Source organism: Dipodomys spectabilis, unplaced genomic scaffold, assembly GCF_019054845.1.
Source record: "Dipodomys spectabilis isolate Male_0828 unplaced genomic scaffold, ASM1905484v1 ptg000051l, whole genome shotgun sequence".
Taxonomy (NCBI): Eukaryota; Metazoa; Chordata; class Mammalia; order Rodentia; family Heteromyidae; genus Dipodomys; species Dipodomys spectabilis.
In genome coordinates this window covers 18,204,636-18,228,862 of record NW_024870728.1, presented here as the reverse complement: position 1 = coordinate 18,228,862, position 24,227 = coordinate 18,204,636, and the positions used below count along the sequence as shown (strand labels likewise).

The 24,227-nt window shown below is 35.4% G+C and overlaps 1 protein-coding gene across 1 annotated transcript in view; it reads right to left on the bottom strand.

Moving 5' to 3' along the window:
* Nucleotides 1–6,420: 6,420 nt before the first annotated feature.
* Erbb4 (erb-b2 receptor tyrosine kinase 4) overlaps nt 6,421–24,227 on the bottom strand; it is a 1,009,337-nt gene continuing 991,530 nt past the window's right edge. Inside the window, exons 26-28 of the mRNA XM_042679248.1 lie at nt 12,458–12,505; nt 11,426–11,723; nt 6,421–8,296 (exon numbers count right to left, since the gene is read on the bottom strand). Of these exons, the coding sequence (XP_042535182.1) occupies nt 7,851–8,296; nt 11,426–11,723; nt 12,458–12,505 (792 nt within the window). The 3' untranslated portion in view covers nt 6,421–7,850. The remainder of the gene's footprint in view (nt 8,297–11,425; nt 11,724–12,457; nt 12,506–24,227) is intronic.

Sequence of the window (24,227 nt, the reverse complement as noted above, 5' to 3'; positions counted from 1 at the left end):
GTGAAGCAGTTCGTGTTCTATAATCGCCTTGTATGGGTACATTTTTTTCCCCAAGAGCCAGAAGAAGATCCTGGAGAACTAACTGAAAAGCCTAATTACATAAATTTTAAGTACTGTTTCTCCCTCATTCTCAAACAACAGCAGAAATGGGAGGAAGGAAGGGGAGTAGGGTGAAGGATTGGAGGAGAAAGAATAAGGGAAATTATACTAAAAATATACCTAACATTAAAAAAGTTAGTATGTGTTAAGTGCATAATCCTTCATAGATAAAATAGAAAAAAAATTAAAATAACATTACACCACACACAACTGGCATATCCTATTGGGTAAGCAAGTGCGGAGATTGGACACAGTCACAATAGAGCGAAACACCGAATCACAAGTAATGTCAAAATGATAACTTCCAACCAAAGAGAAAGAGAGAATCACAAGCCAATTACGTATATACAAATCAACCCTAAAGACAATTATGTTCCAAATAAAGATGTTCACAAAAGAAAACCAAACCAACATCATCCTTATTTACAAATGCAACTAGCCGTGTCTTTAACAAGCTATAAAAATACTATTCACATTTTCAAACATACAGTAGTATTATTTTTTTTGTTTATTTCAAAAAGGCAGCTAACTTTGAATGCTGGGATTTAAATGAAACATTGATGGCTTACCAGCGTGGTATGTTTTGCACCTCTGTCCTTTGAAGATTCTTCATAGGAGAGAGGGCTGGTTTTCTGTGTCTACAAGTTAAGAAAACAAGGAAATGAACACAACTCTGCCTTTTCCATCAAGTGTCTCCCTGTTTCACCCCAATTGATCTTAGTCAACTTCTTTGATATGCGCATGAGATGAATGTCTGAGGAAAGATTTTAATGTGACCTATTTTTCTGCCCCATGAATTGTCTTGCACGTTGGTGGTTGTTTTCATTTGATCTTGTTATAATGATGGGCAAGACAGAGATGAGCAACGAGTCCAACCTTGTGAAATGCAGCTTCACTGTGCAGCAGTGCAGTCCCTGGAGCTCACGATGAGATGGTGTGACGGGCATTCAAAGTTAGCTGCCCTTACGCAGCTGCTCAGTTTAATAATCGACCCATTTAACAGCAGTACCAGTTTATGCTACATATTTCAAAGTACCTTACTTGAAAAGAACAGCTTACATATCTACATTTAGAAAAGAACTTCCGCAGTTGATTACTGGAGTAATTCCAAAAGGGTTCTTGGAGTGGTATGGATGTAGTTCCCTCACTCCCCCCTCCCAGCCCCTGAGATCCAGAAATATACAGGAGAATGACTCTCACATTACAGAAAATGGTACAACCCTCTCCATTAACTGAAGGAAAAAAAAAAAAGAAAATCTGGAAATGATACATGAAAACCAGGTTTGGATCAATATATAGGAAGAACGATTTGCTTTTCTTTGTTTCAAAAGGGCTTCAAGCCTGAAACATCTACACATTAGGGATAAAAATAGCGAGAAAGGCAAAATGGTTTAGACAAGCAAAACTATTGACTACAAGTATGACACTTTGTGTTTTTCTACTTCTGTGTGTTTGTACAAATAGAATCACTTCTGTGACATGGGGGAAATTCACTAGAGCATTGAAATAAAAATTTCCTTAATGAATGAGAGGAAGTAGAGGAAGAATGGCATTTTATCAGACAATGTGGATTTTCATTACAGTGACACTGCACTCATTGTATGTTTGTGAGATGGACGAATGATGAGAGAAGAAAAAGTCACAGGAAGTTCTCAAAGCTGAACAGTCTTTACCTTTATAATCTTTATAATCTATAAGATTATCTGGGAAAATAATACAGCAGCTTTAAAATGTTTGCAAATAGGAACAAAACAAGATGAACAAAGTAAATAAGTTAATTCACTGGCAAAAGATAACTTCTCGATTGTATATATTAGTCTTTAAAGAAAAATTAAATGTAAGATCTAGAAAATGTGCACGTGTGACTTTCAAGACTCATCACAGGGCTAATGCATCTTAACTTCCTACCCAGAAGAACATAGCAAGAGAATTGATATTTATAGCAAAACAATGTTAATATTCTAAAGTAGGCAGTCTCTGTGCAGTCATTTATTTGAGAAGTAACTGAAATGATGCCCAAACTACTAGGGTCTTTCATGGAAAAATCAGGCATTTGAGGGCAGACTAGTTCAGTATTTCAGAGAGCAAGGAATGGGATCTTATAGATCCACTATGGCTTACAGGAAGAAGGGGTCAGGAGAGCCACCTTGAATTAGGGGTAGCAAGTCAGAAAAAAAAAGAAAAAAGAAAAAGAAGAAGAAGAAGAACTAAGAGGGTTGTTTGTAGTAATGGGAACAAAAGTAAGAGTGGGATTTTCAGAAACTCAGGAATTCAAATTCAGAAAGAAAGAAATTGTCTGTTTCCTAACAAGGTCATCATTAATTTGCAAAGCTGACTTTCAAGGAATAGTTTTTCAAGAGAGGCCTATGAATATACTCTCAAAATTGGTGTTGTAGAGTCTTTTTGCTATATGATAAAATATCACTTAGGCAGAAATGTGTGACATAGCCTACATTTTGCCACTATCCAAAATCAGTGGGACTTGAATGGAGGGTCTAGACTTTTATTATAAGAAGCTTTTCTTATAATCCAAGGAACAAAGCAGCCACAGTGTTCAAGATTTCTTCATAGACACACAAGGGCTCATTGCCTGACACAGTGCCAGCAGCAACTTCATATTTGTGACTGCAAGAGAACTCCTTTGACAAAAGCATCTCTGGGATTGGAAAAACTGTATCAGTTCTACCCAGAGGTATGAAAGCTGGTCTTATTATTGGAACATCAGAAAGCATAAAGTCTATACTGATAATTACCTTTTAAAATTATACCTTATCAACACCTGGATAATATTATTTGCTCTTAAACAAATGGCAGGCAGGAAGCAACAGTCTGTGTCTTTATTGGGTACAAGGCTTTCAAACTAGTGGACATCAAAGTCCATGGACACAGAGGGCAAGGTTCATTGCCCATGGTATGTATGGTAGAAGTTAGTCTATTTAGCTTTTCAATAACTAGATGCTCACACTCTTGGATGTCTTATTTTCCCAATGACAGTTCAAAATCTAAAAAATAGAGACCAAAAGAACAGTAATAGCACAGTTTCAAAGACCAGGGTTAGCATCTGTTTATCAGGAAAAAATATTAACTGATCCTTTTTGGCTTTACAGGTAAGAGGATATGGTGGGAAAAGAAAGGACATGTCATAAATTAAAATAGATTTTGTTTCCTTCTTAAATGATATCATTCATTTTCTTTTTTTGTGCATAAGGTAATAGAATGTTGTGTCTTTTGTCACTTATGAAGAGCTCTTAAAGTGACATGCAGCATATTTTCCTGTGAAATGCTACAACGTGGTGTTCGCAAAACAAATGGAAAAACAGGGAGCACTTTACAATGAATACTTTTTTTTTTAAAGGATAGTAGAGCAAGAGAACGAGAAAAAATTACTGCTTCAAAGAAAGTTTTCACAATTGGAGCCAACAGTAAAAAATTAAATGAAAAACTTATCATTTTAACTATGCAAAAATCCATCCTATGTTTTCTTATCCTGAATTTTATTTTATTACATTATATTTTACGGTTAGTTTTCTAGTTGGATGTACTGAATAATAATAACATCATTAAGTCTCACTAAACCTACACCTTACATCATTATCATGTTCTGTCCAGTCTTAACACATGCTTGCAGGATCACCTTTTCTATTACCTTAGGAACTATATATACTAGTTAAATAATCAACAATTACAGATGGATGAAAATTCAAGATTTTAAATATAGATTTGAAAGCTCTAAAAAAGAACCCTTATATTTACATTTGCTGTCAGGCTTAAACAACTCCTTCTTTCCATTTTTGACACTTGAGGAAGTATATTGATCATTTCTTCAGCTTCATTTAGCAGCAATGACTCACAGTGCTTTGACTAATCTTTCCTTCATATTGGAGATATACACCAACCTCTGAAAGCATTGTCACATATTATGACACTTAGAGGAACACTGTTTGCCTCGTCAGATTACAGTTACTGAGTCCTTTTTCTTGATCTCTGAAGCAAGCTGCACATTTAGTAAATCTCTCACATTCTGTTTGTGTGTGTGTGTTAACAGTATTTGAAATCAGCATTGTTCTTCATGCTATTTCCAGAAGAAAGGCCTCATCCTCACAAGTGCTGCTCATTAATCTAAGCAACTATTTGTTTAGCGGAAGCTTTGAGTTCTGGATATAACTTGGCTTTGAAGACATCTTTCTTATCTGGTTAAAATTTTTTCTTTAAATGATCATTTAGTTATAAAAGCTTCTTCTTGTCTGAAAATAGGATTCTTCAAGATGATACACATAATCAATGAAATCTGGTGGTTTTAAAAACAGAGTCAGCATAACATTAACAGAATATGAATTTATTAAACTTATGTAATCGATTCTGTATCATTACGCTTATTTCACTGGCTTCTGCGGTTTGATATTCCATAGCAATCTGCAAGATTCAACTGGCATTTATAGACCTCTAGTCTCCTGATTCTGTGAAGCAAATGCAACTTTTTAAATTGCTCTCCAATTTACTCTCAAAAATGTTTCCTGCCATGTGCCAATGGTTCAGTCCTCTAAACCTAGCTATTCAGGAGGCTGAGCTCTGAGGATCCTGGTTTCCAACAGCCCAAGCAGAAAAGTCTATAAAACTCTTACCTTTCTTTAATTAGCAACCAACCAGGAAGTCGAGTTATGGACCAAGTGGTAGAGGTCCAGTCTTGAGCAAAAGAACTCAGGGACAATGCTCAGGCCTTGAGTTCAAGGCCCCCATACAATGCACACACACACACACACACACACACACACACACACACACACACACACACACACACACACACAGAGTTTTTCTTGCAATACAAAAATCAAAAATAAAACAGAAAAGAAACTCCAAAATAACTGAAATCACATATACACCACAGATATCATTCACAAGGAGAGATAAAGTGGTGTTATTGTGAGTCATTTGGGGCTATTTTGAATTGTACGTGTCTTAATCTCTAGATATTAAAGAAAGATTATGTGATGTATAAATTCTGTGTTTTTAAGGAGAAGGGTGACTATAGTTTCTAAATACATTACTATTAACAATTAAAGATTATTATTTTTTTTACCCAAATTAAGTGGTGTGTTTTCCATATCTCAGTAGGAACTATATATTGCAAATGAAAATAAAAAGTCAATATAGTGTTCAAAAAGGTGCTTTCATGATAATTGATACAGATTAGTGAGACAGAGAAGCTTCTTTTCAACTTTTCCCAAGTATGGGTGCGAAGTTTCCTTTTGTTCTGGACTCCCTTGAATGGATAAGAGCACTCGGGAATATTACTTTGTGGTCCCTGAATGTTTATCTTTATCTCTGGGAAGTTCATGGTTGAACTTCACCAGGAGATATCTCACAAGCCCCTCTACTTCTGCTACTCAACACTTTCAACTTGTTTCACTTCAAATTGCTTAAGAACAGTTTGAACCCAATACTTGGAAAGATTTTGTCCAATGGCCGTCAGTCACTGCTGATTTAATTATGCAGTTAGAATCCACATAGGACAAGTGGCCAGCGATGCAATGTCCTAGACCACGTTGTGTTTGGATGAACACATTGAAACTATTCTACTTATCAACTGCGGTAATTTGAAGGATATTTACTTCATGTCCCATTTGAATTCACAGGAGATCTTTTCACTAAAATGAATTGTTCCTTGAAACCTATTCAAAAACCAGTTTTATTTCTTGGACTCAGAGAAATTAAATTGTCATTCTAAATGCATCTCATAGACTGTTCCCTTTTGAAGCTAAGGATGATATTCCATTTGTTTAGCTGTTCTTCACATAACAGTGCTTTTAGGGAGACACTACATAAATATCAGTTAACCAAATTAGGTTTGGATGGTTGGATGGAAAAGAGATAGGAACATGTATTTCCTTGAATATTTGTTTCCTTTAAGTTCCCTGCACTTTACTAATGGTTTTTAATCTCTTAATTTATTTTAAGCTATTGATCTAATTTGGTCCCCATATGTTAACATAATAAAGAAATAATACTTAAAAATTTAAAAATCTGCACTGGGGCAGATTTCTGTAGAAAAGAGATATAGGCCCAGTTTTCCTAATTACTGAGGTGAGACTGTTTTTCTGAGGACTCAGCTTTTAATCATTTGTTCTCATTGCTCATTTTTAAAAGTAAAAGGCAATGAAGGTTGTTCAGGAACAAGGTAAAGTATGGGAAGAAAGAATCATTATGTAAAGTTTCAAAGTTTAGAGTATTGGATAATAAAATAATTGCATGAGAATAGTTTTCACAATTATTTACAAATGTTTACCAAGAATCTATTGATAAGCTTTGAATATTTATGTTGTTTATTTGTACCAACTTGTGTGCAAAGTATTGCCTTCTACTCCACAGTCTCATACTAGAAATTCCATGGAGTTCAAGCTGAACTTTAACTTGTATTGCTTAATCCAGACTATTCAAAGCAAATAAATTTCCTCATGTAGCAAAATATGATACTATGATATCACATGTAGATAATGTGCTGGCTCGCTTGCCATAATCCCTGGATACTGTTCCAAAATCCTAATTTGCTTGGTTTAGCATTTCCACAGTCTGTCTTTATCTTAGCTCTTCTAAAAAAAATGTACTTAAATCAGTTACTTTGCTGGTTGCTTCCATATTGCTTCATTCAAAATCCAAAATGGAGTTCAGAAAAAAGAACAAAATTATAGTGTAAGTGCAAACTACATCTCTGAGTATTTGCCAGGTAGACATACTCATCCAGTGTTCTTTTCTTCCAGTTCATGGATTTCCCCATTGACCACCCCTGAAAGTGTCAGTAGTTTTCATGAACCACACTGAACTCTTTGTTTCCTATCTACTCTTAAGATTACCAACTGCCTATCAAGCACTGTCATTTATGGAGAAAAGAAAATGTTGAAGTATGTAAAGAATGGGGAAAGGAATGTCCAAAACAGAATGAAATATGAACGCTAGATTTGATGCTGCATTTGACTAGTGTCTTGGCCTTCCTTTCTAACTTTAAATAGTATATAATTTAAAACAGTTTAGTTTAAGTTCTGTTTAAGAAGCTTTTATGTAAATATCTGTACAATCATGAATTAAGATGATCAAGGGTAGAAACTAATATCAAGGAACAAGTCAAAGCAAACCAACATTTAAAAAAAAAAAGCCTTCCAAACATAATTACTACTTAAAAGTTTGATACAGATTTAAAAGTCATGGAACTTGCGTTGGCCATCCTTAATTGTCAAGGATAGAAACTACTGGGAAAAGAAACTGGATTTTCCATCTCTGAGTTACTATCACATGGTATCCAAAGGTTTGTCTTTTGTTTTTCCTAGTAGAAACTGTTATAATTTATTTCCAGGATGCTGAACATGCATACATCAATTACTGAAGTTAGGAACAGAGAGAATGATGTTTCGATCGTTTGTGTTTAAAGAAAATAGAAGAAGAAAAGAAAGCAAGAAAGAAGGAAGGGAAAAAAAGGACAGCAGGCAGTATTGCCTTCGTCTCTAGCTAATCTACATTCCTGACCAATCCATGCAGAGAAATGAAGAAAACAGTGTGGTTCCTCCTGTCTTTCTCCTTCAGTCCCTCCTTCCAATGTCAAGTTAGGTAAGCCCATTACTCTCCTTGAATCTCTACCATCTTCCACGGGGAAGTGTCAAAAACTACTGGCCTTGGGAAATAGAAGGAAGACCACCAGAGAAAGAGAGGGGGTGGGGAAATGGAGTGGGGGGTGTGTCTCCACCTTCTAACCACAGCTAAGCTTACACCACAGTGTTCCGGTGTCTGTAGGGTGGAGGAGGCAGCACAGTGCCTGGCTTTAGCGAGAACTCAGAGAGGTATTCAGGATTCTCTGCCACAATAGGCCGGATCCGTCCATTCTGTTTATAAAAATATTTTGTGCTGTACTCCTGCAGGTAGTCTGGGTGCTGCAGGGTGCTCCGAGGGGGCAGACTGTGGTTCCAGTAGTCGGGGTTGTCAAATGCTTTCTTGGCCTTCTCTGGCACAGACAGTACGTTGTTCTTCAGGTATTCGGCATTCCCCAAGGTGTTGGCGAAGGTGTTGAGGTACAGGGGCTCATTCACATATTCATCCTCTGCCTTGGGGGGACCATTGGAAGCGTTGTGATATTCTGGATTATCCAAAGCTTGAAGGTCTCCATTTTTTCTCCTAGAAACAAAAGGATTCTCCTCCACAGGATTCAGGTATTCTGAAGGAATAATAATAAATAGTCATAAAAAGATCAGCTGACATCCCCTTTCAGAAAGATGTCAGTCAGAACAAAGTTATACCCATGATTCACTTCTTTATCTGAAATAAGAAAACCACACATTTGTTCGCAACCCACGCCCACTTTGCCTTTTTAGATTACTATTACCATCTGAAAAAGAGTAAGTGAAAATTAAAAAAAAAAAATGTTCATGACTAAACAGACTAAATTGATAAGGCCAGGATCAGATTTTCTATCTTCTAGATGTTGAGTCAGTCATGTAAATGTTATTGCTTCCTAAAAGTCAGTAATTTAGCTGTAGAGGAATTTAAATTTTTGTGAGGAGTATTGAAAAACCAAAGATTCTAGCAAACCACCCTCACCCCCACACTCCCATGCCTGAAAAGTTCAGATGAAGAGAGAAACAAAGTTTTTCATCTGTCTGGTTTTCTGTGAGTGCCAGCACAGGTGACAAAGATTTGACTGGAACTGCTCCCTGGGGAACTTTACACATAGAAAACAATTCAATGAGTAAAACGAATCTGAGAGACATCTTACACATCTCTAGTTGTCGCTTTCTGTTGCATTTCACAATACAACTGTGTAATATACATGTGCTTAAGAATGAGTTATCATCTCACGTCCAATGTCCAGAGACACAAAATAGAAAACAATTATTTTGAATAATATAACATAGTTAGTGTGTTAATTCTATTAACTAGTGCCTATTTTCAATGGCTCAATGAACTAAATTTATTTGGGGTTTATGTATGGTCTTAAATAAAATCATTATTTTATACAATTATCACATTTTATATGACTATTTTATATAATTATCACTGCTGTCTTCATCCTTATTTCTGTCTCTGTGTTTGTACCGTAAATGATGAAGATATAAACACACACATGCTAAATTCTCTCGTCTTCTTTTTTACTATACACGTAAAAGCTGAAGGTATTCTAATTCTGGATTCTAGGCATGGAGAGATTACGAATTGTTGAAAAACCATTCATTCTGAAACAAATTTTCTATTCGTGTGTGTGTGTGTGTGTGTGTGTGTGTGTGTGTGTGTCCTGAGGCTTGAACTCTCTGTCAGGGTTTCGGCATGGTCCCTTTATCTATCTATCTATCTATCTATCTATCTATCTATCTATCTATCTATCTGTGTATCTATCTATTTATCTATCTATTTTTATTGTTGTTGTTCAAAGCTAGTACTCTACCACTTTAGCTACAGCTTCACTTTCTGGAGATTAATAGGATGTAAGAGTACCATGGACTTTCTTGGCTGGGATAGCTTTGAGCTGGCTGTGATCCTAAGATCTCAGCCTACTGAGTAGCTAAGATTACAGCCATGAGGGGCTGGGAAGGTGGCTCAGTGGTAGAGCGCTTGCCTTGCATGCCTGCGGCCTGGGTTTGATTCCTCAGTACCACATAAGGAAAAAGAAAAAAGCCAGAAGTGGCGCTGTGGCTCAAGTGGTAGAGCATTAGCCTTGAGCTGAAGAGCTGAGGGACAGCGCCCAGGCCCAGAGTTCAGGCCCCACGACCAGCCCCCCCCCCCTCAAAAAAAAAAAAAAGATTACAGCCATGAGTCATAGGTACCAGGTTTCTATTTCCTATTCTTAATCCAATATGGAGAGAGAGATCTCCCACCAAGCCAGGGTTATTTACCCTAGATATACCCTAGATATAGACATACTGAATATAGTTTACTACTTAGCTTTACTTGTGTAAGGTAAAAGACAGTCATGAATATCCCATCAATCTACATATGAAATGCATTCCATTCATTTACAAGGTGCTATCACTTCAACCTTATAACAATCCTGTGAAAGAGAAAGTACACATCTCATTTTTTTATGGCTTCATACTGAAAATCTACTTTATCTTATATAAGTTTATATTACCCTATTTTTTAAATTGTTGCCCTTACAGAGTGGGGTAAACTTTACTGTTAGTAATATGTCTTAATTTGAGAAAACATGAAAGAATTTGTGAGGGAGATGGGATTTTCTTTGATCAGAGTCCTAAAACCATGTAATTAAAAGTATAGGAATGTTTATGGTAAAATTGTTTCTTAAGACTAGGTTATCCTAAAAGTACCTTCTGTAGAAACTTAGATCTCTGATTCAGAAACTTTAGTCTATTTTTCTCTTGGAAACCTGATATCACCTTTTCTCCATACAATTTATAAACTTCTGCAGCTGTACACTCATATATGGAAGAGTGAATTTTGGTTTGAGGGGAGTGATCTTCCCAGAAAGGATTCTTCTTTTAAGGCATCTGTTAGTCTTTATTAAACCTACATTGGTGTTTCTACTGGGCTATTATGTAGATAAAACTATTCCTCATATTATATATTTTCTAATATAATTCAATTGTATATTATATAAGTGATCCTAACTATATAAAAATGACTCAATAGGCCCATGTAGAGGTCTTAAAATATAGCTTATTGATGACAGTGAAAATTTAGAAGCATGATCTATCTATAATATTATTCATTCATCTTCTCTGTTTTGAGATATGGTTAGCATGGAAGAAATCAGGCTTGCTTTCAAAATAAAAATGTTACTTAATTTGCACATTTCAACATTTCTAGGATCAACTTCATGACATCATTGTTCTTACTGGTGCTATCAAATGCTTCAGATACTTCTTTTTTTTTTTAATTTTTTTTCCCAGGCTGGCTTTGAACCATGATCCTCAAATCTCAGCCTCCTGAATAGCTAGGATTACAGGTGAAAACCGTGGTCACCTGGCCGCTTCAGATACTCTTGCCAAAAACATCAATCCTTACTGTCTCTGTGGTAAGCCCTGCAGGACAATGGGTTTAAGTTAGTGAGTGGGTTGTGAATTCTGATCATCTGATGATCTGGGTTTAAAAAAAATCTAGATTCCTTTTCAAGTGGGATCTCAGATTTGAATTTCTAACAAGTACATAAGGAAAGTAGATGCTGCTGGGTCTACAAAAAAAAAATTGTACTACAGGAAGCAATAAGTGTAGGTTTTTACTGGGCTTCATGTGCTGCATGGTCCTGCTGGCTGGCAATTTTCATTCTACATCTTGCTTTTCTTTGATGGAAATGTACACCACATGCCATCACATCTGCACGTTCAGTGCTTACCTTGTTTGGGTTTGTCTCTCATTGGAGTCATGTACCCTTCTTCATCCAGCTCTCCTCGGGGGGTCCGTTCTGGGGCAAACACTGTTGGGTCTGCACTGTACCTCTGGGTGCTGCTGTCCTCCTGGACATGGGGTGTCACTGGTTTTCTCAGGGTACCATTACAGCAGGAGTCATCAAAAATCTCAGCTGTAGCACCCTGGGCAACTGGAGCTTCAGGGATGGTGCTGGTTGTGGCTCTGTAGGGCACAGACATGGCTTGTTCTGTGGCAAAGCCCCCATCTCGGTACACAAACTGGTTCTGTTAACAGCAGAAACACATTTAGGAAGAAGTTTGTGTTAGGAAGCGTTATGAAAATGAAAGCTACTACCCCAAAAGATATCAGAGCTTGTCTTTCAGACAAAAGTCATTGTACTTAGTAACTTTTGCTTTCCTAGGGGTTAATGAATTAACAATTAAAAACTCCCAAAAATTCTACTTTTTTTTACAAGGGAAAATAATTTGGAAATTATGCATATATACATATATATATAAATTTCCTAAACAACTAGAATATAATCAAATGCAAAGTATTTGGTGTCCCTTCCTCACAATTGCATGTACTTCATATAAACTCGATATGACAAATGACATTAATAGAAGACACATTGTGAATGGTGATGTTTGCTTTCCTTCTATTCAGTGGTTACCCTGAGCAGTTCCTGCGTCCCTAGTACCTAATTAGAGAATCATCACTGAGATTTTGACTTATGGCACATGACCTATGATCTTGGCAGTGAAGATAATCTCTTCTCCTAGGAGCATCCATGGTGAGCACAGATAAATCTCTCAGATAAGAATTGGAAGCTATTGTTGAAGCCTGATATCTGTTTTGGATTAGCTGTGGAGCTAAAAGGTAGCTACACAATCTACAGTAAACTCACTGTTGGCAAAGGCAAAACGAAAACAAAAAGTTATGGGGAGATGAGAAAGAAGAAATATGGGAGGCAAAGACCAAAACTCCTTAACATGAAGGTTGATGGTGAAATACTTACTCCTGACATGGGGGTGTAGGCAGGAGGAGGGCTGTGTCCAATTTCACTCTAATAGGAAAGAAAAATGGAATGATGGATATAATAAGTGGCAACATGAATGGAAAATTAAAAAGAAAAAGAAAAAGAAAAGCATATGAGTCATGTGAGGCAAAGGAGAAAACGTGCACAACAGTGAATTTTCCTAAACAGTTAAAGGGTATGCATTCTTACTACCAAGCATGTTCATAGTCTCTGTGAAAATTAAATCTTTGACTTCAATATTAACTATTAATTGCCAAAAAGAAAATTGTGCTGAGAAGTAAAATTTTGGAATCGATTAAATCATAAATTGACAATAAGCATTCTTTTGATTGACACTAGATGAAAGAGAAAGGCAGTAAATAGTGATATTTGTAAATGAGAGACAGTTTCTTCCTTTCTTATTATTTTTATGTTAGTATTGGAGCTTAAACTTGGGGTATAGATACTTTCCCTTAGATTTTTGGCTCGGCCAGTGGAGCTACTGGCTATTTGGTGCTTAATTGGAGATAAGAACCTCATGGACTTTTCTGCCAAGGCTAGCTTTGAATTGGAATTCTCAGATCTCAGCATCATGAGAATTTAGGATTTTTTAAAAAACATTTTTTTATTATTATTATCTTTAACTAGTTGTACAAAGAAGTTCCCATTCTACAAAACAGTATATGAATGCAAGGTGTCTGACAACATTGTCACCCATCCCTCCTAAGGTGTGAGCTATTAGTGGCCAGCTGACAGTTTCTTTCTTTAGATAGAAAATGACCAAGTTGCTTCCTATCTCATCATTTATATTTCTCTTAGAAGAAGTAATGTGTTTAGGAGGAGACAGGAGGATTTCCACCTGTCTGAAGTATATTGTGCCACTAAATTACAGTCATCTTTCACCACTTTGGCAATGGGTTGGCCTCTTAGATTCTCTTTATTAAAAGGTACACATCATTCTATCTTCAGTATCATTATATTTTAAAGTTAAGGAACAGAAAAAATGTGAAAAATCAATGTCTTTCCTGAGAATACATTTTATACTCTTTGTATGAGGTTAGGATCAGTCAAACCCACAGTTGAATTTTTAAAAAGAAGACATATCAACATTTACAGCTTAATAGTCTGATCTTTGATGGGAGAGTAGGTATAAAATATGGTGAATTATTAAGGACTCTGGTCTTAAGCATTAGGAGAGGGGAATTGCATGAAAAACAACCTGTTTCTCAGTAAAACATGTTATACATGTACATGTGCATTTCACTCACTTTTAAATACATATATTGAGAATCTCCTCTCTGTGTACCAAGGATTTTGCCATTTCTCTAGGCTCTGGGGATGATAAATAATGTAGACAATCATAGTTGGTTATATGATGTACTGTCTGTACATTCTGACCAAGTGAACAGAGATGGTGCCCACATCTTTTTTTTTCCTAGGTCCTGGATATTTTTCTGGGCCTGGGAACTGTCCGAGTTCCTTTGGCTCTAGCTAGCATGTTACCACTTGAGTCATAGCACCAATTTCAGCTTTTTCTGTGATTAATTGGAGATAAGAGTCTCATGGATTTTCCTGCCCAGGCTGGCTTCGAAGATACCACCATCTTTTATAAGTACCATAGTTAAATATAATCTCAGGTCACTGTTCATATAATTTAGACATTCATAAAACAATCTCTAAGAAGAAAATGGTTCTATGGGAATTAAACATTGCATATAAATTACTAACAACTGAAGTATACAGTTTCACTTAACAAGATGGATCAATTAGAGCAAAGTTTGTCCTGAACCCTTAGAATGAGTACGTAATTTAAGTTTCTCTATTATCATAACACTGAAATACCTACATATTTCCCTTTTTAGTAACAATTAGCAGTACATTGAAGATTGCAGCATAAAAGTATATATATATGTATATGTATATATATATATATATATATATATAAAGGGTTTTGAAATTTATTCTTCAGCTGGTATATGAAAATATAAAAATATGTAATTATTTATATATCATGTTGATATATATATATATATATATATATGTTGTGTGATATCTAAATCAGGCTAAACATATCCAACCTCAAATGTTTATCATTTCCTTTTTGTTGAACATAGACAAAAGCCTTTATTTTAGCTTTTTGAAATGTACAATATATTAGTGTTATTTGCAGTCACGCAACTGTTCAATATAACTACAGAAATTTTGGCTTTTACCTAACTCTCAGTATTCATTTATCAACCTGCTGCAATTCTTCATCCCTTGTCCCCTACTGCCCATCTCTCTGGTGACCACCTGTTCACTCTCATGAGATCAGCTAGTTTAGAAATCACATCAATGAGATCACACAGTACTATTTTCTTTGCTGGCTTAGTTTCTTTAACATAGTAATCTTTAATTGGATCCATGTTGTTGTAATAAGCAGTATTTTTTCCTTTTATGACCAAATAGTGTTCCACTGTGTACATATACTTTATGTTTTTTACACATCCATCAGTGGATGAACAGTTAAGTCATTTGTAGAGACATACTTAATATCCACTACATAGAGGTTGGTGGCATTATGTTAGGCACTGATTATTTTATGTCTTGTTCAATGGTATTAGGCACAAGTCTCAATTTCAAGTGGCATAAACTTTGTCAAGAAACATCACAGACCTTCGTTTTCATCCTTGGTCTGTATTCTTAGGGTTCACTAAATAAATAAATGTATATGTGTATAGATATGCATATATATGTATGAACTTTGTAGCATTAAATATTTGTATCAGCTAATCTGAATGAATAAAGTCAAGCAGTCAAGATGCCAAAGCTCCTCATCAAAGAGACATTTTCAAATGCTTACCTTACCTGCTGTCCAATCATCTCAAATAGAGGAATATTTTGCTATCTTGTATAAAGACACAAAAATCCACTACACAAAATTTGAGAAAGGAATTTTTATATAGTCCACTGATTTGTAAAATAGTGGATTGGTAAAAGAAATATAACAGCTCTCTGACCAAACTTTACCACATTACACATTTTTTTCTTGTCCTCAAGACCTGGTAAACTAGCAAGTATATAAAGAATATTTGTTAAATCTCCACAATGAAAAGCACTGTTCACTATGGTAAATGCAGGTGATACCATGATGTATTGGAAGAGACATAGAAATTGGCCTGTTGGGATCAATACCAGCTAATACCTGAGATGATTAGAAGGAAAAACAAGAATGAAATGAGGGTATAGTGAATTTATTTTAGTTCCTTGGTTACTATTAAAAGGCAAAGCATTTGCAAATACTAGCAATTCTCCAACTTTGCAAAAGTGGTGATACAGGGTCGCGCTTGACTTGAATCACAGCTAAGGAAGCAGCACCAATTGTGCATTTTGCATTCTATAACACTTGAGAGATGAATGATCAGAGGAGTAACTCATGAATCATGTGGGATCAGGAGCTCGCTCATTATGCGTGCTGGTTATCTGGGCTGGAATACTTTGAATTGTACAGGCGTTGTATTGAAAATAGCTGGAGTTCTTGCAGTTGGCCTGTTCCAGGACATAATGTGAGGCTATGCCCTATTAGAATGCTTTCACAGTCCCGTCCCTGCTTTGACAAGTCTTTCAGTCAGCAAGCTGCCAACTCTATCTGGACTTACTGCCAAAACCATCACAGGAATAGAGTGTCTTCATGGTTTCCCTGTTTTCACCATTAAAATGGAAAAAGAAAATTGCTCAGCAAACCCCTCAGCATTCATTGTTTTTAGGGATACTAGCTGCTTTTTTATGTTTTTGTTTCCTTTTCTTTTTTACAGATTGCTTTTTTATCTGGTTTCCATGATAAAAAGCACCTCATTCATTTTCCCTTGGAAGACCAGTGCTTCTCCAAGGAAACATCTGTGAGGCCAATTAGCTGGGCTGGAAATGTGATATAATTGTTGTTTAAATATATTTAAATTACATGTTAATCACTATGTCATAATTTATAGTCTTTGAAAATAACTTTTTGTACTTCCAGAGCCAAGCCAGATTTTACTTGGCTAGTTAGTCATTTATTTATTTATTTTCTGTGTTTAGTTCACAACACGCTCTTCTCATTCCTTTCCCTCCAGTTTTTCCACACTGGAGGGGCTGAACTTGTAATACTGGAAAAAATGACAGCTGCAAGTAAATTGGTTGAGTAAAAAATTAAGATCCTCACAGCCACCGGAACGAGCTGGAATGACCTTAGCAGAACAAAGCGGAGTTCTCAGTTAAAAAGGCTTTGTTTTTCCTAAGCTCGGCTTTGTATGGATCTTTAGAAAGCAGCCCAGTGCATGTGTTCATTTAGCTGGTGAGAGGATTGACTGTCAGCAGGACAGAGGGAGAAAGAGATAGGTTATGAACCAGCAGGTGATATGGAGTTTGTTCCTGTTGGAGGGATTTGTAAGGGTGATGGGGAGAAGAGAGTTTAATTTTGTGGTCATATCAATGGGATATTGTATGATTAAGTTGAACTCAAATGTCAGTGGTTATAGAGAAGCCAAGTCTCAATAAATATATAAAATACAATGTGCACCTCACTTTTAAATACAGCATGCCCCACCTTACCTTATAACTGAAAGATAAATGTTTCAACATTGCAATCACTGTTCTTGCATTTAGATTGTTATATCTCATTTCTGAGAAATTTAAAAGGTTCACAAGATAGATAAAAATATATATCACATAGCAAACAAAGTAGCACATGTGTAGATGCCTAAAATCTATCTAAATTTAACATGTGATTAATAAGCATTATGTTTTATCTTCAAATAATTATCTCTCAATAATAATTATAGGGTTACAGTTTCTAAAGTCAAGAATTACCCTGTCCTTTTTTCTAAAGTAGAATGCATGTGGGTAAGATATTGCTAGTCCACTACTACTAATTTATGTTCTAGATAGATACTCTGACACAGTAAGTACCAAGGATCCTCACCCTTTGTTCTTCCAATTCAATGCTTAGCATTTCCACATTTCCACAGAGCAGACAGCAACACAGGGGAAATGTTTTTACACTGTCTGTAATTCCTGATGCATGGTTGTAGTTCTGTATCTTCCTCACAAATTCACATAGTGGAGTTTTGAGAACCTTCATTTTTTTCATGAGATTACCCAAACAAAACAAAATCTGTCCATATCTGCTCCAATCCAATAAAGCCCAAGAAAAGCCTACTGATGTTTCAGCAGCTAACATAAATATCTGTCTATATCTGTATCCATATCTGTATATGGACACAATCTTTTTTGTCTATGTATGTATTTATTACTTATTTATTTCTTTTATTTGATTAAGTGTGATGGTATTTTCTTGGGAAAATTCTTTCACTCCCACACACACATACATAAAACATCAATGACTGAGTTGGTTGGAGGACTATTGCCTTGGACATTAATTCTTTATCCATTTTATACTGATTTTGGAACTTTTACTCTTTCAATTACTAAGAGTATTTTAATAAAAGGGAGTTAGTAATGGTATTAATAACTGAGTCAATAGAGAGTTTACAAATTCAAGATAAATAGAATATTTTATATATATTATATATAATACATAGAGAATATAGAATAATAGTTAATTATATTTTATATATATTTGCAACTCTACTATTCTCAGTGCAGTTCTCAAAGTCTTTTTAATTAAAACAACTGTGCCATTGTATAATCAATATAGGATACTGAGGAAAATTAAGAAATGGAAATGAATAATACTAACATATGCCACGGGCTTTTCTTAGGTTTTATTTATTCTTACTGTGGCTTGAACTTGGGACCTTGAGACCATTCAGCTTGCTTGCTCACTTTATTGGTATTCTACTACATGAAACACACTCACAGGTTCATTCTAGTATCAGGACCCTTCTTCCAAGGATGGCTTTGAAACATAGTTCTCTGGATCTCAATCATCTGAGTAGCTGGGATTATACGTGTAAACCATTAGTGCCTAGTGATTTTATTTATGCTTGAAATTTTTTCGAGGTAACTTGTTATTAAGAGCTATAATTACTACTCTACTGATGAGAAAACTTGAGAGCCAGTGGAATGGTACTATCTGCCTATGTTCACACACCCATCATTAATGGGGCCTCAAGCCCATCACTCATTTCTCTCTAACTTGTACTTTATATCCGTTTTGACTTTACCATTTCTCTTTCTTTCTATTTTATCTTTGCTCTGCAGCCTGCCTCAATTCTTCTCTTAAAAAGTCTTATGGTTTCTTTTTCTAGTTTCATCCTAGGGAGGCATGTGAAGCACATCAGCCTTAGGTTTGCAACACTGAGGTTGCTTTAGAGAGTTAGTTTACTCAGATCATTCACACTTAAATTAGCTACCAGAACTAAAGAACAGTTTCACTACAGTATTAAGGGTTAATAACATATCTGTGTACGGCATACATATAAGTACTTTATTCTTCTGTAAAAATCCTTTCTTTTTGATCTGGAACCATGTTGTATATAAATATATTCACCTACCTTGCCAAGAGCAAAACCAGCCCTGAAGCAGCAGCAAGTTTTAAATAACCAGAGAACATAAAGGTTTTCTATGACAGCACTTTTCCCTTGCTTACTGATTTATTGTTCCTAGTACACAGCTCAGTCAATAAATTTCTCTTCTTGCTGGTCTAGGGTTAAGTAAGCTATGGTATCCTCAGGCAGCAATTCCTATACTCTTTCCAAGTATCAGTAGAACAGGAGGGTTTTTCCTTTTAAAATATTCATGACTAGATAAGTCAATAAAATAAAGCTGAAAATCCTCCACTTTACACCTATCTGTTCTAAGTCATTGCTCTGGGTTGTATTTCATGATGCAAGCCAAGAATGTTATTAGCACCATCAAAAAGAAAGGACACAAGAAGAAAAATTTATATATTATATAATATATTTACATATTATGTAAATTTTATATATTTTATATATCATATATGTTATATTTTATATTTGTATCAAAATTCTTTATCATTAGTCAAGAAAAATTAAGGATTGTGCTGCCCATTTTAAGATCTTAGTAATCATAGAGAATTTAATACTCCATCTTGGTGCCAGATATAAATTCTTCTTTCTACTCTTCCTTTCCTTCTCTTCCTCTTGTTCCCCTTCCTCCCTTCCTTCTTTCCTGCCTTCCTGCCTGCCTGCCTTCCTCCATTCTTCTCTTTTTCCCATTTTTTTTCTTTCTTTCAAGAATAGTGTTGTGATAATGGAATATTTTCCTAATTTTCACTTGTTTATTATCTAACATGAGAGGAAAACTGGCAGATTTCTTAAGGATTTCCCAATACTTCTTTTCAGTTAGTTTGACTTTTTTCTAATTTTTAAGCATTTGCTAAAAAATATCAAATTATTTTGAAGTATGATTTCTTTAGAGCAGAAAGAAATCATCAGGCCTTTATTATGCCCACACTTTGAGTTTCCTAGATATTTCTTAAGTCAACCCTGTTAGTTATAAAATATAATGTGATTGATATTAATGCAAACTCTCTCTGTTGTTGAGAGCTGGTGGCTTATGCCTGGAATCCTAGCAATTCAGGAGGTTGGAACTGAAGATTGAGGTTTGAAGCCAGCCTGGACAGGCAAATGTATGAGACTCTTATCTCCATTTAACCAGTCAAATAAAAATAAGTTGGTCTATATGTGATACAGTTCCTTTGGTACTACTAATAAAGATTTACTTGGACCAGTGATAGGCTCTCAGTGTGTGTGAGAATGTGTGTGTATGCATATGTCTTTGCCTTCATAGGTTCCAATAAAGTTAATGGCATAAAACATGATGATTCAGTCTTAATACATTCAATCCAATTAATTCTCATTGATATGCTCTTAGCTCATTGCTTTTACTTTTGTTCTAAACATTGTGGTCTGTGTGAATGCTTTTTGGCAGCAAATGTTATTTACTGACACTCTATATACATGTGTTCCACTTAAAATATTTATTTTTTTTACTGTCATCTTAAAGGCAAATAATAAGGTAACAATAAAACATTCAATCTTTTCTGTAGCAAAAATCCAAGCTCCAGACATTTACTTACATAGTGAAAAAATTAATGGTAGGATTGAGAACAGAATTGAGAATGTAAAAACAAAAAACAAAAAACTCTGAAGGGTATAGGTTGCACATAGGGGATGTAGTAGAACAATTACCATGGGAAATAGAACTGGAAATTTTTGGCTTGTAGAGTCTATTCAGTGTTTAAAATGCTTGGTGTTGACAACAAGCAGATGATTTAATGCAATACAGATAAAACCTTTCTTTCAGTGTCCTTATCATTTCAATTTGGACTTGGTTAGAAATAACTTCAGTTATGCTAGTTCATGTAAACTATTTTCCAGATAACAAGTACATTTGTAACAATGGTTCATTCATCTCACTACTGCTCTTTAAGCTACCAGGTGGCACAGCTGTTGCTGTGAGTAAAAGGATTTCTCAAAGTCCACCTGGACTTAGGACAGCTGGTTCCTGTGAGCTGAGGTGAATGATATACTGTGGATACTCAGGAATAGCTACTGACAGAGCAAACGGCACGTGGCTGTCCCATCAGCCCAGAGCAAACACCAGTTACATTTCACAGATACAGCCTGGTATTTACAACCGATCAGAGCCAAAATGAATATCAGAATGAAGTAGTACCCCAAGAGAAAATTGCTCCCCCCAAGAGCTACTTGTTAACCACAGCCCAAGAAGCATATACCATTTTTTTTTTTTGTAAAAATATTCTAGTTCTGACTTTGCTGGATCTAAGGAAGAAGAGAAAAAACATTTCTGCATCTGTTCTTAAACCACTTTGGAATTTCCTACAAATGAGAAAAAGAAAGAAAAACAGTATCTCTTAATTCTCATTTATATGATTAGCCACTGAAATCATCTGTATCAGTCATGATCATGGCCATCAGAATTATCTTTGGACTTCTAAAATAGTTCATGTTTTACTTTTTTATAAAAGAACTAAGCACAGAATACAATATACCTGACACTAGAGAATGTAATCTGAGTAAATCTGCAATGAGGCCAGAGATGACTAAGTAATACTCTATTTCTTCCCAGGAAATAAAGATAATAAGTAACTGCACTCAAGGTCACATGACTATTAATAAGTAAGCAAAACATCAGCAGATTTGATGATTATATTAGGCCTTATGAGGAAAAAATTCTACTGGGGTACTTACATCAGCCACATATACTTTTTTCCCTGACTAGCTTCCAATGACAATCCTCCTAATCTCAGCTAGGATTGCGGTAATAAGCCACAGTGTTCAGAATTCAAGGCATTATGATTCTTGTTAATTTCTTTAGCCTCAATTGCTCATTCTCTTTTCAGAAGTCTCTATTCAGAGAAATTACTAGCAGTCATCCCTGTGGGACATTTACTCTCCTACCCCGAGGCCTCTCTCTGGCCAAGTTTTATTTCCTCCATGCTCTTGAAGTCATGGAAAATTATCATTATCCTGGTCACACTTAATTATTGATTCATCAAATACTAAATCCTCATTATTTGTTCTAAAGTTTATAGTTTGTAACTGGATCCTAATTGTTCATTTCACTTGTTTGCCTTTTTTATTAGATTGTGAATCCATTTAGAAGAGAATATTCTCCAATTCTCCATTTTTATCATTGATAATAAACACATTAGGCATGATAAATATTTGGTAAAGCTATATTAAATCAAAGGATAGATAGTAATAATGCCTTAAATACAAACTTATCAATGTTTTTATTGATCACAATCTCAGAGACTATCATCCATCTCGTCAGCTGTGATTAAGATACATTACATTCAAACTGTTGAACTGAAATTCCTTTGCACAACTATTTAAAGAAAATAAAAAGAATGCTAGCATTTAGCTCTCCTTAATATGTATCATGTACATATTATTGGGTACATGATTAGGAAAACTACTAAATGAAATGAAATTGAACCCAGATAAAATTATCTATGATATACCACCTAATACGTTTATTTATCCTGTTAGTATCCTTTACTATTTTTGAGAACATTGTTTGAAATCATAATGCTATTTTTTTTTTGTCAGTTGTGGGACTTGAACTCTGGGCCTGGGTGCTGTCCTTGCGCTCTTCAGCTCTTCAGCGAGTGTGCTACCACTTGAGCCACAGCACCACTTCCAGTTTTCTAGGTTTATTGGAGATAAGAGTCTCATGGACTTTCCTTCCCGGGCTGGCTTTGAACCACCATCCTCAGATCTCAGCCTACTGAGTAGCTAGGATTACAGGTGTGAGCCATGGGTGCCCGGCTGCTAATTTTTTTTTTTATACATGATGGTTGGTTTAAAAAGCAATGACATTTCACACCAATAAAATTTCAAGATTATATCACTGGAGTACCAGTAATTTCTTGAGACATCTATGTATTTCCTACTGCTGGAGACATATTGGGAACTCAGACTTTGTCTTTATCCCTTGAGAATATAAATTGTTAGTGAAGAACAACAGGAAATACAGGCTTTGAGAATGAAGAGACTGTAAGTAGATTAACTACATGTAAGATGTATCATCTCTTTATAAATACACTGTGATGCATGTATTATATTTCAAACCTTTCAGAAATACCATACTTTTAAAACAATCATTGTTGAATAATATAGAAAATCAAATATATATGTAAAAGACTAAATAAAATTATATCAATTTTTTTTTGTATTGGGGTTTGCATTCAGGATCTTGTACTTGGTAGGCAAGCGTTCTATCCTTTGAGTGAAACTTTTGTTTTTCTTCTCTCTCTCTCTCTCTCTTTTTGGTGATAATACAATTTGAACTGAGGGCCTCATTTTGGTTTGGCTGTTTGGCTGCTGCTCTACCACTGGAGCCATTTCTCAGCCCTGGTTTTTGTTGGTTATCTTCAAGATGGATTCTCATAGACTTTTCTGCCTGGTTGGCATTGAGGCATATTCTTCCATATCACAGCCTTTTTTGTAGTGAAGATATAAGTGACCACTTAGCTTATTTTTCAGATTGAGTACTGCTTTTTTGCCTGATGTGGCCTTGGACTGAGATTCCTTGTCTCCTCTTCCGTGCAGCTGAGATTTTTAGATATGCATTTCCTATTCAGTTGAGTGTATATTGGTAAGTCTTAAGGTTTTTGACCATTTAGTCACAGAGAGGTCTATATTAATTCCCAGTGAGAAAATGCTAACCAACCAAAAATTAATAGGAAAATCTAATAGCAGAAATTCTAATAAATTGAAGTAAAATATTAGTTATTTTCTATAAATAATGTGTATTCCACGTATGGAATACACAAATTAGAAATTCATATTTCTATAGAATATATATTGGTCAGTATTTTCTTGAATCATTTCTATAGAACACTTAAAAGCATCCAAAAAGACTTCTAATAAGCTAGGTCTCAGAACTGATGCTGAGGTATTGACAATGGAAACTGTAAACAAGGACCAGGGGCTATGATGGAATTTTTTCTTCCCTGGGACTGCTGATTTTTTTTTCAGAGAAAGCTGACACTTTAAGATAGGAGCATAGTCATATAACAAATGTTTGAACGCCTCTATTTTTGTTTTCTGGCAACAAATTTCCTAAGTGTTACTTACTCTGTGTGTGTGTGTGTGTGTGTGTGTGTGTGTGTACGTGCACATGCACCATTACTCGGGCTTGTGCTCAGAGCCAAGGCACAATGATCGCCCTTAGGTTTTTGATTTTGTTTTTTTTTTGCTCAAGGCTACTGCTCTATCACTTGAGCCACAGCTCTGCTTAAGTGTAATGTCTTTAATAAATTAAATTCTTATGCATTTTCAAAGCAAACATTTGT